At 37.7% G+C, this 14,528-nt stretch overlaps 1 protein-coding gene and 1 pseudogene across 1 annotated transcript; one reads left to right on the forward strand and one right to left on the reverse strand.

Annotated features, from left to right (window-relative positions):
* Window positions 1–1,175: 1,175 nt before the first annotated feature.
* LOC117625944 lies at window positions 1,176–5,660 on the forward strand (annotated as a pseudogene).
* Window positions 5,661–9,455: 3,795 nt separating this feature from the next.
* Window positions 9,456–12,571, reverse strand: LOC117625220 (MDIS1-interacting receptor like kinase 2-like). Its single transcript, XM_034356827.1, has 2 exons — window positions 9,949–12,571; window positions 9,456–9,847 (listed from the first exon to the last, which is right to left on the reverse strand). Exons 1-2 carry the CDS (start codon window positions 12,569–12,571, stop codon window positions 9,492–9,494), a joined length of 2,979 nt encoding a protein of 992 aa, XP_034212718.1. The 3' UTR covers window positions 9,456–9,491.
* Between the last annotated feature and the right edge of the window lie 1,957 nt (window positions 12,572–14,528).

The following is a 14,528-nucleotide window of genomic DNA, read 5'->3' on the forward strand; positions in this document are numbered from 1 at the left end:
TATATATGATTCTTGATATTATTAATTTACTGTGTGGGCCCATAAATTGTAGCACGCGAGGCACATAGGCAGAATAATTTTTAGCTATCTATAATGATTTTCTGCAGATGCAAACGAATGTGTTCACATGTTTGTACGGAAAGCCAACTTTTGTCTTATTTTTTCTGTCCTATTTATGCAAATCCCATCGGATTTGGATTCTCTTTATTGTCAGTTTCAATTGCTGGGAAATCTGGAAGCACCACAGTGTGATTGTGTCCCTCCAAATCCTGATGCTTTCATTCTCAAATGAAGAATGCTTGGCTACGCAGACAAATCACAGTATGACACTAGTGTTTCATTTTCTATGTACGTGTAACGAATAATGACTCATTCCATGTAAAGAGCTAATGCCCTGGATCATCCCAAATGCGTCATTTATGAAAACCAATACTGGTGCTGCATGCATGGGATCATTCTATCCCATATATCTGGTATTCATAGCATAGCTCTTTCTACTGCTTTTATTTTCCCTTTTATTGTGTTTTGTTATGTGGCCTTTGTTTTGTGCACTCTTCTTATGTCTTGTTTGACTTGGCCCCTGCATCCTCCTCTTGCTGGCTGCATCGATTCTTTCTTCCTTCCTGCTCTGCCGTTTGGCTTGATTATATTCATTTCCTACCAAAAGAAAGAAAACGAAGTTGGTTAAAACGTCAAAGAAGCATTGTTAGAAAATTTTCCAACAATGTAAAATTGGAAACTCAGAATGTAGCTTGGATTGGAGAGCAACGAATATGAATAAATTCCAATAGCCATCCATGACTTAATTTAAACTTTAGAGCTTTCTATTGGCCGTATCTCTGATTCCCTTGCCATTTTAATTCTCAGGCTCTCCATTCACCACATACTTACATATATACACATATATATTCCAACTCTCTCATTCAAATCTTTCTCTTTCCTTTTTGGAGTTAAAACTGTCTGTCACATTCTCTTCGTTCATTCTGTACAACCATCAACCATGTCTTTCTCCCACCTTAACAATCTTAGGTGTTCCACCTTTCCCCCATCAGATCTCTCTCTCTCTCTCTCTCTCTCTCTCTCTCTCTCTCTCTCTCTCTCTGTGTGGCCGTATTCTATTTAATTTTTTTTTTTTTGGGGTTTATGCATGGTTTTCTTGGATTGCGTCCTTTGATTGAATGCTTAATCCTCTGTTATCTTGATAAGTGTTTGTCATTGATGCTCCGATACTAAAATTTTCTGTGCATAACTTCCTAATTTCATATTTTGAGTTGTTAGTGTCTCAGGTGTCGAAGGTGGTTTTATGAGAAATTGGAAGTCTAAGGTGTCCAAGGACATCTAAAATCAGGATTTAAGTCATGGAAACCTCTAATAAGTGGAAGATAAGGTTAATTTTTTTGTTTTCAATGACTGGATTGCCACAAATATGAAATTCTATTAGCATGTAACCTATAAGAGGTATAAGCAAAGCATATAATCAGAGTTCTCTCAACTGTTCAGTATTAATTCTTACTATCTCAGTTTTTGTCTATAATGTAAGAACATTGTTTCTTGGGTTACCTGGATTGGATTTCTGCTCTTTAAGATGTACTTTCTTTAATAATCTGCCACAAGCAGCTTCAACAGTCCCGAGACTAAATGGGGCAGCAGAGAGAGAGAACAATACTGTTGTTTTCGTAAGACTATCACTCACTAGTTCTATTATTTCCTTTATACTCTTTCTATTGTAAACAATGTCATTAAGTGTTTTTTTTAGTTCAATCAGAATTTTGAGGGGACTAAAGAAAGAATAAAGAAGATGTTCACCAAGGTTGATCTCTCTGTTTCATCATATGACACTGCTTGGGTGGCAATGGTCCCTTCTCCAAATTCTTCAAAGGACCCTTTTTTCCCTGAATGTGTAAATTGGTTATTGGCAAATCAGCTCCATGATGGCTCATGGGGTCCCAAGTTTCATCCCTTGTTAATCAAAGATGCTCTCTTATCTACCTTAGCATGTATCCTTGCACTAAAGCGGTGGAGTGTTGGTGAAGAACAAATTAACAAGGGTATATCTGTTGCTCTTGCTTCATGCTAAGTTTCCTTCATGTTTTACTAATGAACGCCTCTCTTGTTCTTTTAGGGCTACATTTTATTGAATCAAATTTAGCTTTAGCTACCGATGAAGAGCAACAATCTCCTGTTGGATTTAATATAATTTCCTGCCATGATTGAATCTGCAATGAATTTCAATATGTATCTTCCCCTAGGAGCACCAACCCTAGATGCTTTATTTCACAGAAGAGACTTTGAGCTTAAAAGGTATGTCTTGTTTTCTTTAGAGGAACAGATATATACAACAGTAGAGTCTAGTTCGTATGCTAGTTACAACAAATGGAATGCACTGAAATTGTTAGGTGAAAAATCTCTGTTCCAAATCTACTTTTAGAGGCTATGGAAGCAACTCAGAGGGGTGGAGAGCCTTCTTAGCATATATTTCAGAAGGACTTGGTTCACAGGATTGGGAGTTGGTCATGAAGTTCCAAAAGAAGAACGGGTCCTTGTTTAATTCGCCATCGACCACAGCTGCTGCTTTTACTCAACTTAAGAATGCTGATTGTCTTAAGTACCTACGTGCACTCTTAGAGAAGTGTGGCAATGCAGGTTCTTCACTCAGTACTTACCATTAATTTTATAGGCGTGTTTACTAATATTAGGTTGAAGTTTAATCGATTATTTTCGATTACCCTCTTCAATTCCAATGGTTTATCCTCTAGATAACTATGCTCGTCTTTCTGTGGTTGCCAGTCTTGAAAGTTTGGGTATTGATCGACATTTCAGGGAGGAAATAAGAAGTGTACTGGATGAAACATACAGGTAATGTTTCCTATACATGTATGCACCAGTAAATGGTGTGCTTGGCTTTAGCTTTTGTGAAACATTAAGTTTAGATAGATTGTAGCTCTCTTCCATGGGGAAGCATGACATTATCCAATAAACAGATGCTGGCAGCAGGGAGAGGAAGATATATTTTCAGATGCTGCCTCCTGTGCAATGGCATTTCGACTCTTACGTGTTCATGGATATGATATTTCTGCAGGTATTTGTCAGTTTAGGTGCCTTGGTGAGCAAGACTTTGTTTTGGCAAGAAATGTTCAATTGAATATTTATGCTGTCTTGCAGATCCATTAAGTCAATTTTTAGAAGATCGTTTCTTCAATTCCCTTTGTGGGTGGGTGGGGGGGGCCGGGGCGGGGGGCTGTCTTAGAATTGTTTAAGGCTTCAGAAATCATCATACATCCAGATTAATCGGTTCTTGAGAAACAAAATAACTGGATGAGTCATTTCCTGGAGTTATCCAATACTTCAACTCAGGCTCGTAGACTCAATAAGCATATTGGCCTGGAGGTAATTTTGTGATAAGTCTCTGTTGTTGATCTGGTGATGTAGCTTTTTATAATCACAAGGTAATTCCCTCAAATTTCACCTTTTGATTATTTGAAGGTGCATGATGCTCTTAAGTTTCCTTTCTACGCAAGTTTGGGCCGGTTATCAAGCAGGAGAGCAATAAAATCTTACAACACAGAGAGGACAAGGATTTTAAAATCATCTTATAGGTAAACCTCTAGTATTTCCTCCTGTCTCTCTCTTCTTCTTCCTCTATTTTAAGAAGAATTTGATTTCTGCCAAATTATTATGGGGGATCAATGCAGATTACTTATTTATCCTTGTACTCTCATGCTAGTTGTTTGAATATTGGAAATGAAGATTTTCTAAAACTGGCAGTGGAAGACTTCAACATTTGCCAGTCTATACACCATAAAGAGCTCAACCATCTTTCAAGGTAGATATATCCACTTGACCTTGATTTCAATTGAAACAAGGGAAATGCAGGTCATGGAGGTGGTTGCTTTCGTTGATTTGAGGCAACGCAGAATATCTTTATTTTATTTTGTTTGATTATTGACGACGTCTATCCATGAAAGCAGGTGGGTTGTGGAGAACAGATTAGACAAGCTAAAGTTTTCTAGGCAGAAACAGGCCTACTGTTACTTCTCTGCTGCTGCAAACCTTTTCCCTCCTGAACTATCAGATGCCCGCATGTCATGGGCCAAAAGTGGAGTGCTTACAACTGTGGTTGATGATTTCACTGACGTTGGAGGTTCTGAAGAGGAGCTGGTAAACCTTATACAACTGATCGAGAAGTACATTTCCTGTTCCCATTCCCTTCCTATTTCCATTGGATAAATTTGTTGGTCAGCAATTTATGCTCGTGCTCCTTATTTTGTTTTTCTGGCATTGAGGGCCTAAACTTCCTTGTGTCTGAACCTCAGGTGGGATGTGAATGTGAATGTTGATTGTTGTTCCGAGCATGTTGAAATTATATTTTCAGCACTTAAGAACACAATTAATGAGCTTGGAGTCAAGGCATTCACAAGACAAGGACGCAGCGTGACAAGTGACATAATTGAGACTGTAAGTTAAAATCTTTTAATTTTCCTTTCTAAAAGCACTATGTCTTCCTCAACAGCTTCTTTTATCAAGTTCAACTTGTTTTTATTCATGGAACTAGGGATGAATTGAGCTATGTTTGATTTTCAGTGGTTGGATTTGCTCAAGTCTGGGCTGAAGGAAGCTGAGTGGTTGAGAAACAAGTCAGTGCCAACAATGGAGGAATATATGACAAATGGATATATATCAATTGGCATTGGACCAATTGTCCTTCCAGCTCTCTATTTTGTTGGGCATGACCTTTCAGAGGAGGTTGTAGGAAGTTCCGAATTGCATGAGCTGTATAGCCTTATGAGCACCTGTGGACGTCTTCTGAATGATATCCAAGGCTTCAAGGTAGACAATATGCCCACATTATTCTTTCGAAAAGAAAAACTATTATTCTTTCGAAAAGAAAAACTAGTATCCAATTTGTTATCGTTAACTCATAACTTCTGGCTGTGTTGCAGAGGGATTCCGCTGAAGGGAAGCTAAATGCTCTATCATTGACCATGATTCATGGGAACGGTGTCGTTACTGAAGAAGAGGCCATCAATGAGATAAATAGTATTATAAAAAGTAAGAGGGGAGAGCTGCTACGATTAGTTTTACAGGAGACGAGTGTTGAGAGTGTTTGTCCCACATTGAAATGTTAAGAGACCTAGCCTAGGTTTATAAGGAGTTGGGCTACTCCCCCTATTGCCAATTGGTTTTGAGGTGGAACCTCAACTTCCTTCATGGTATCAGAGCAAGGCTTCACGTGTTTGGCCCAATGGCCACACATTCTCCCACGTCATCCAATATGCGTTGTCTACGTGTTAGGCTTGAAAGTTTGCCACACGTGCGGGGGCTTGTTGAGAGTGTTTGTCCCACATTGAAATGTTAAGGGACCTAGCCTAGGTTTATAAGGAGTTGGGCTACTCCCTCCATTACCAATTGGTTTTGGGGTGGAACCTCAACTTCCTTCAACGGGTAGCATAGTACCAAGGGCTTGCAAGGATTTGGTTTGGAACATGAGCAAAGTGCTGCACTTTTTTTATGCCAAAGATGATGGATTCAGTGCACATGAGATGATGCAAAGTGAAAATGCAGTAACTGAGGAACCCATCATTCTCAGTGAATTGCGAGTAAAAAGTAAATAAATGGCATTTGAATTGAAGCTGCAAGCAGCAAAGAAATACATATAACTGTTTTATATTTACAAGTCATAAAACATTATGGAAATGTGGATGTGATTGATCAAGTTTGGAGGGAAAATAATCTTAGATTGGTAGTTTATGAATTCTAATTGGTAGAGCAGAGCATATTCTAATGCATCGATTGAATCATTACACGGACTGCGTCAGCCGTCAGGCAAATTGAATTCAGCATAGGCTTCTGTCCTAGAAATCAAATTTTTGGATGTGAATTTTCCATAAGAGGTGGTAATAAGTAGGATATAATCTGGTCAAACCAGTTTACTCTGATACAAACCAGAAGCAGAAGCAATGTTTGGTGATAAAAACAGCTGACCGACCATACAAGATAAGGCCAGAGAGCATAATTATGTCATGGTTTTTGTTTCTGTAATGTTGTATTTGTAGCTATTATTCTACATGCCCCGTTTGTCTCAGTCAGCTAATAACACCAACACCTTTTGTGACAGAACAGGTTAACAATAGTATGTAGAAGGTTGTCTCAATGATATTATAGACAAGATCATGCAGAATCCACTGATAAACAACTTGGTGCTTTCTAGGATAGTTGGGTTGTAGGTTGAATTATCAATCAATTTAGATCATGTTGTTTTCATCAAGTTTATCACCCAAATCAGTTAATCTTTATGAGTCATTATCACCCAAATCAGTTAATCTTTATGAGTCATTCACTTACATTAGTCAAGTGTGGAAAATCAATCATATAACTATCAAGCACAAAAGAACACACCAAAAAAAAAAAATTGCAGACGCACGGGCCAGACAACCCAGACTAGTCACACCACAAACCAACCAAACGAAAAAAGAAAAAGCGAAGTAAAGGAGCAAAAGAGGGATCAAACAGCCGACATGAATCATGAATCATGATAAAGGCCAACAATCCTGGGTAGTGAGAGCCGACAGACACAGACGTTTTGCACAAGTGAGAGGAACACCCTCTCACTTTGTAACTCCATTGATCGAGTGCTTTTATTTTTTTAATTTAACGGTCTCCTATTTATAGGCCCTACCTATGTGGGGGCCACCTCTATTAAAGAGAAGTTCAGATCTCCAGCGCTATCGTCTCTCCACATCAACCACCTAGGAGAGAGAATGCCTAATGAATATCTAGGTGTGAGGTTTTATCACAAAAGGTCTCAGTGCAATTATTAGTGGACAACCTATATTTGAACTATAAATTATTGTTGTATTTTTCGATGTGAGACTTACACATCATGAAGTTCATATACATGAATAAGGATATATATATATATATATATATATATATATATATTTCCAATAGCGTATTTACCAAACACTGAAATACAATTTAATACACATTTTCAAGCTTCTAAACCTTGAATCAAACGAATGTTAGGAATTATAATTATAGTCTAAAACAAAAACAACCTAAAAATAAAATGTTCTTTTGACCTTATCTCGATTCTCTTCGAAATGACGGGTTATGATCCCAATCGGAGCTTGAGGCCCAAACCTGCAACAACCAGTTTTGATGACCCTGTGCGTGCATCGGTCCAATTGCCACTCAATCTCCTTTGCAAGCCGTTCTACATCAAATACTCTAAAATATAAAAATATATCTTCCACCCATATTATCAGATGTGAATTAATAACAACTGTGTCATGATCATGCTTTCTCCTTTTGACCCTCTCTTCATTTATTCACCTCTTATTAATTAAGACCTCCTTGGATACGTATATTGTATGATCATCCTGCAAAGAACACCACACAACAAAAACACATGTTTGGTACTTTTCCATATATTTCAAATGTCTAAGCAATTTGGTGAAAGACTCAATTCATCAATCGAAGTCGTCGAAGGTTGCTACCAACTTGTAGAGCGGAACATATTCATAACACGTTCAAACCAATTTAATGTGCCTAGAATTTAATATAAAAATAGAATATAATAGTGAGTCTGAGTGGTTATACAACTAATAGTACCGGATCTTTTATGATAAAACAATTTAATACATAAAAGGTTTTCTCATTCATATGTAGATAGATTAGAATTTAGGCACGATCCACTACCACTTGTAATAAATAAACAACTTGCTGTGCTGTTTAGGTTTAGGTTTGGTTGTTCTTGTTTGTTCGTTCTGGGAAACACGCAAGGATCTATCTTTCTATTATATGTTTGACACGCAAGGTTAATATTCTTCATCTTCATAAACACCTTTTTCTTTTTTGTACCTTTATCTTTTGCTTTTTATATTTTTATCTCCTTCTTTGAAACGTGAAAAGACATATTTCTATCTCTAGAGGTCAATTGGACCTAATTCAACCCAAGAATTGGAGTTAAAATGAGGACAATATCTGTGCATGCATGGACAGATAGTGGACTCCTATTTGACAGTCGGCATAAATAATTGTTATTAGTCATAAAACCGTATGATAATATGGGTACAAAAAAAGTTGTTTTTAAAAGGGAGTTGCTTTTCAAAATTACTTTCAAAATAAACGGAGACATGCAACGCCTTTTAAACGTGCAAAGACCTTGACTTTAGTTTTGTTTCACGAAAGGTACAACTTATATGGTGTTTACTGGCATTTTATAATGTAGGTGTGGGTGTGGGATTGGTAAAGGAGGACCGGAAACTTATACCTGGGACCTGGCTGGCTATCGTAAAAATGGTTCTAAAGGCCAACGCTGTTTAAATAAGTCTCTTAGTCCTATTGCTACTGTTCTCATCCAAAGTATTGTTTGTCCGAGTTTCCCATTTTTCAGAAACCAGTTTACTCTCTCTCTCTCTCTCTCTCTCTCTCTCTCTCTCTCTCTCTCTATATATATATATATATATATATATAAATTGTATTCGCCTCTATTTCTTTGATCACAATTAGATAATTAACTTTCTGGAAGGAGGATATTTGAATAGAGACTAAAAATAGTTTGCCAAGTGGGGCTCACAAGGGGTCGTCAATTGTTGAGCATGATTGGTTATTAATCAAGTTTTTTATTGTCATTGCAGAAGAGAAGAACGGTTAGGAAGTTTATGAAGATGAAGAATATTAACCTGGCAGAGAAAATAAACCCAAATGTAAAGCCACCTAGTGCAAGTCCTAGTAAAGGCAAGCCAGTGCCACCATGTCAGCCCAGGGCCAGGGGTTGTCGCGGCGGGTAAGTTTCAGGCTGGGGCCAGTCTTTCTCGAAATTGGAAACATTTGCAGGCCGGCCCAGACTGAACTAGGAGTAGAATACTAAAGCGGAGGGGCGGAGTTCTTGAACGTTTAGAGTAGACCACACCTGACCCTTCTCAAATTTGGCATATCTTATAGTTATCCCTATGGTTGTTCTGCTTCTCTTTTCTTTATTGGCCATGGCTATTTTACTTATTGTACGATCATGCCAAGAACACATGTTGGAGTACTTTTCCATATTCCAATTAAATGTCCAAGCAATTTGGTGTTGGACTGAGCCAGCTGCGTCTGGCAAATTATAAATTCAGCACAAGCTTTTAGTCCAAGAAATTAAAATTTGGGTAGTGAATTTTCCGTAAGAGGTGGTAATAAATGGGATAATATGGCAAAACCATTTTACACTGATACAAACGACAACTCAGTACTTGGATGATGTTGATAATTTAGGAAACACAAACGACAAGAGATAGAGAGCTTTTGTTGAACTGAAGTAAATTCTCATTGACTGAAACACAGCTTAAATAACACGTACAAAATAACTGACTCAGATAAAGAAGGAACAACTAAATAATTTCTAACAAATGAAAGGATAGTTGACAAAACATGCTGAAGTTCATATGAAATACAGTATGTTTAAACACGCGGATGGTCTTTTTGTTCAAAACTCATCTGTCACACGCAATTCAGATCTTAATGAGTTGTTCAAGTGTAGTATCGTCTGGTCCTCTACAGGAAGAAGCAGTTTGGAACGATAACACCTGACAAACCATGTGCATTGTTGGCCTGGATTGTGGATGGGAATGTCTGCATGCAATTGATAGCCTTGCAATGGTTACGAGTTCATCTAGAACTTGAGGCGTTGGAGGGGGAAGGCGTTGGTCCAGTACATCCTTGAGCAATATGTTTGCATGGGTGGTGGATGGAAACGAAAAGGAGGAGACAAAATCGCCTAGCTGCTTTCCCAAAATCACTTCCAGTGCCAGCACTCCAAAGCTATAAACATCACATTTCTCTGTTACCTTCATTGTGTAAGCCAGCTCTGCATACAAATGAAAGAAGAGCAAATCATCGATATAGTTATATCTAGATTTAATATTAATAATTTTTTATAATGAAAAGTTCCGTATTTCAGTATTTTACCTGGTGCTACATATCCATATGTGCCTGCAAGAGCAGTCCAATTCGACGAGTCTGGATTCAAAAGCTTAGCAGTGCCGAAGTCAGAAACACAAGGCTCATAGTCACAGTGCAGCAAAATGTTGCTGCTTGTTATGTCTCGATGCACAATTGGTGGTGAGCAATCATGATGCATATAACACAACGCATGAGCAACACCTTTTACAATTCTCACCCTTGTGCTCCAGTCCAATTGTTTAGCTTCATTCTCGTTGCTCAAGATTGCAGCCAAGCTACCTGTTTCCAAATACTCATAGACCAAAAACGAGTGATGGGCACTTGAACAAAAGCCAAGAAACTTCACAATGTTTCGGTGTCGTATTTGAGTTAAGGCCCTTATTTCATTAAGGAACTCCTTCCGAGATGCCTCCTCACCATCAAGTGTTTGATGGAATTTCTTCACTGCAACAATGCGGCCTGACGGGAGCTTTGCCTTGTAGACGCTTCCCTGTCCTCCCTTCCCGATGCAATGAACGACATCAAAACCATTGGTTGCTTCCATGATTTCTCCATACAATTTTCTTCCGTCAAAATTAGATATTGAGAAAAAGCTTTCATGCATATTGCTTTGTCCGATTTCCTGTTCTTTCCTTCTACTTCTTCTTCTTCCAATCAAAACAAATGCCAGGAAAGAAGGTAAAAGTGTTCCCAAGATAGGGAAAATGATTAAGAACGCCTTCTTTAAGGTATGCTTATGCTCCACAGAATGATTGCAGGGTTTTAGTCCTCCAACGTTGCCACACAATCCGTTATTCCCTTCCATTCGAGCATTTTTAAATGCTTTATTGTTGGGGATTGGACCCTGCAGTTGATTGTAGGATATGTCGATGTCATTCAAGCCATGCATTTCATCAAAACTTGTTGGAATGAGACCGGTAAGATTATTGTGGGAAAGATTCAACGTCTCCAAGCTTTGCAAACCGCTCATTTCTGATGGTATCTTACCCTCAAATGAGTTGCGACTCAGATCAAGTTGAGACATATGAACTAACTTCCCCAACTGAAACGGAATTTCTTGACTGAACTTGTTATTGCTCAAATTCAAGTAGTGTAATTTGAGCAAGTCACCAAAAATGCCTGGAATTGACTCGTTGAATTTGTTGGTGGACAAGTCAAGATATTCAATATCAATCAACGATCCAAATTCTGAGGGTATAGGACCCCAAAGTTGATTGCCATTCAACATCAAATTCACCAAAGAAGTCAATCTCCCAAAGTTCTTTGGGATCACCCCGACTAAACTATTGGAAGAAAGATCGAGTTCATGAATTTGGGTTGCACGGCTAATCTCAGGTGGTATACTACCAGTAAGGTTGTTCCCCGCAATTCGTAGTGTTGCTAATTGCGGACACTGTCCCCAGAGTTGCGAAATTTCACCGTGCAAGTTATTGTGGCTTAGGTCAATAAATTGAAGATTTGGATAATCACCAAAGTCTTCAGATATATTGCCTGTCAGTTGGTTCCCTTCAAGACGAACTCTCACTAAGCTCTTGCAAGTTTTCAAGCTTTTGGGGATTGAACCTATCAAGTGGTTGTTTTGTGCTGTAAAGTTTTCTAGGTATCCGCCTCCGCAAATATTTTGGGGCAAATAACCGGAAAAGTTGTTAGCTTCCAATTGCAGCACAGCCAACTTCTTGAGATTCTCCATCTCTTGGGGGATGGAGCCAGAAAGTTGGTTATTGCGTAGGAATAAGATTTCTAGGTTGCTCAAGTCACCAAGTGAAGAGGGGATGGAACCATTTAGATGATTCTCGCTCAACTGTAGATCCACAAGAGATTTTAAGTTCCCTATCTCTTTTGGAATTACGCCGGAAAGCTTATTTTCATAGACATAGAGAAGGGTAAGGTTTGTTAGATTACCTAAAGATGTCGGGATTGAACCAGATAGATTGTTCTTATAAATGCCTAGTTGCACTAGAGACTTCAAATTTCCAATTTCGGAAGGGATAGAACCAGAAAGTTGATTTTTGAACAAGTACATCATGGTTAGGTCTTTTAATTTTCCAAAATCTGGAGGAATGGGACCTGTTAAATTGTTTTTTTGCAGACAAAGCTCATTAAGAAACTTAAGCTGGCTGATTTCTTGAGGGATTGAGCCATTTAATTGATTCTCATTTAGGTGCAGGACTTGAAGACTACTTAGAAGACCAATTTCTGGTGGGATTTTCCCAGACAACTGATTATGAGAAAGGTCAAGATAGATGAGTTTAGAGAGGGAACTGATCTGAGATGGGATGGCACCAAAGAGTTGGTTCAAGCTGAGGTCAACATATTCGAGATTAGGGAGGGACAGGAATGGAAATTCATATAGCGTACCTTGTATCCCAGAATTGGTGAGGTTGACCCTGTTGACACTTGCAGCAGTGTTGCATGAAACACCAGTCCAAACGTTGCATGGGTTTGTATTTACTTTTGGATAGTAAGCCCATGAGGTCAGATTATTTTTGGTTTCATTTTGAAAGCTAGCTTTCCATTTGAGAAGAGCCTCTGCCTCAGAAGAAGTAGCAGAAGCAAAAGCAATGTTTGGTGATGAGAACAGCTGGACATACAAAATAAGGCAAGCTAGACCGCATAATAAATTTGTCATTGTTTTTTGTTTCTTCATACAATTGTGTATTTGATGGCTTTATTTATAGCTATTATTCTACATGTACTGTTTCCGTTTCCGCAATATCCAGCGATCCAGAAATTTGGTTAAGATGACTTGAGACCTCCTGTTCACTACTTTTCTTCAAGGTAAGGTAAGAAGACTTTAAGTCGCCTCTGTTAAAGTCCGACTTATAAAAGCAATGTTTGAATTTTGTGGACGCAAGGTTGATCTTACCTACTCTTAAGCAAATTCCACCACACTCCCTAATTTGGAGCTGTTTTAAAAAATTCAACTCCAATCACAATCTCTCATTTAGAGAGTCATAAATGCTTTATTTCTTGTTGTCATAAATGCAATACTTATTTTTAAATTTAATTACTGATTTTACAATAAGATTTTCATATTCAAATCATGAATATTGTCAAATAATTGTAAGTTTAATTGTTATTCAATTTTGATGTTCTATGGTTTTCTGCTTTGAAAGAATTGGCTGTGAAAACAAGATATCATATGAAAATAATTATATACAAATAAAAAATGTCTCTGTTTTGCAAAATACCTACAGGGAAAAGATTTTTTTTTGAAGGTGTTTGTTTGTTGCAAAATATATATAGCGAAAAGAAATTTTTTTTATTTTAAAAAATGATCATTTTAGGTGCAGGATAGGGAGTATGGTTGGATGTGAGTTTTTTCAATTCCTAAAATTTTAGCTAAGGATGTGGTTTAAAGATCCCATTATGAATATGCTAGATATTCCTAAAATTTTAGCTTGTCATATCTCATATCCCACCAATCAAGGAAGAAGCTAGATATTCTTGCCTGTACTCTCTCACATGAGCAATCCAACCAAACAAGAGGAAGACCCATGCTCTCCTCTATCTATATAACTAGACTGGTGGCTTTACCTGAATCAGACCGGCCATGGCATAAAGCTCAATGAAATGTAAAAATATTGCACCATTGAGAGCATTGAACCTTCGACATCTTCACCTAAAGAGAGTGCAGATTCCACTGTGGTATTAATTTCTTGTGTTTACTTTGAGTAATCGTGATATTTCATGGCTTTTTGTTAGAAATAAAAAATAATGTAAAATTTTTAGGGATAAATAATGTAAAAAACTTTGAAGCGCTACATCCGTGTTCTCCTCCTCTAGAGTGAAAGGAATTGAACCTGCACTACTTAACCCTAAAGTTAACAGTCTTAATTTTGAATAAAAATTTAAAAACTTAAAATTATATAATAAACACAAATCTAAAAGCCACCCTAACCTAAGTGCCGACGACAGTTATCCACTGCAATTATTCTTTTTCTTTCTTTTTTTCCTTGTTTGCCAAAGTTATAAAGGAGAGAGAGAAACTTGAACCCAAAACTTGGGAGCACACCAATGGCCTGAGCCAATCCAGCTAACATTTCATTAGTCTCACTCCATTAGGTAGTCTTGCCGTGGTAATTTTATACTATCTTTTGCTTTAAAGTTTTTGAATTTTATTTTTTTAATATAATTTCAAATAAGGAAATGAAGTGGAGTTTAGTTGTAAAAGCTTAAGCACGTGGCTATATTTAGTAGAAGATAAACATCTTGACATGGTGTATCCATTTTATTCTATAATTTCTCATTTGGACAGGAGAAGACTTTAAAGTCTTTCTACACCTCAGTTAAAGTCAGTCTTGCATTTATTCATAGATTTAAATTCAAATTTTGAATTTTCTTGTTGAATTTAATTGATGAAATTGATAGCTAGTCCAAAACTAATGACAGGGTGGACACGGTAACCCATCCTTGCATGTACTCACCAAAATCTTGACTAATAAGTTTTGGTTTACATAGGAGCATTTCCACCTATGGGGTTTTATCACGGCAAAAGGTCTCTTGGTTTGAAAAAACCGCTCATCAATGAATTCCCGCCCGGGGACGTGGGCTTTGTCGAGACTGGGTAGGCCTGAAGGTAAGCC

This window comes from Prunus dulcis, chromosome 4, assembly GCF_902201215.1.
Source record: "Prunus dulcis chromosome 4, ALMONDv2, whole genome shotgun sequence".
NCBI lineage: Eukaryota > Viridiplantae > Streptophyta > Magnoliopsida > Rosales > Rosaceae > Prunus > Prunus dulcis.

Excerpts from the sequence above, each read along its gene's own strand:
- LOC117625220 (XM_034356827.1), bottom strand. The coding sequence starts at position 12,571 with ATGACAAATTTATTATGCGGTCTAGCTTGCCTTATTTTGTATGTCCAG. Across the intron at positions 9,848-9,948 it reads ATATGGATATGTAGCACCAG|AGCTGGCTTACACAATGAAG; the intron begins GTAAAATACTGA and ends ATTTGTATGCAG.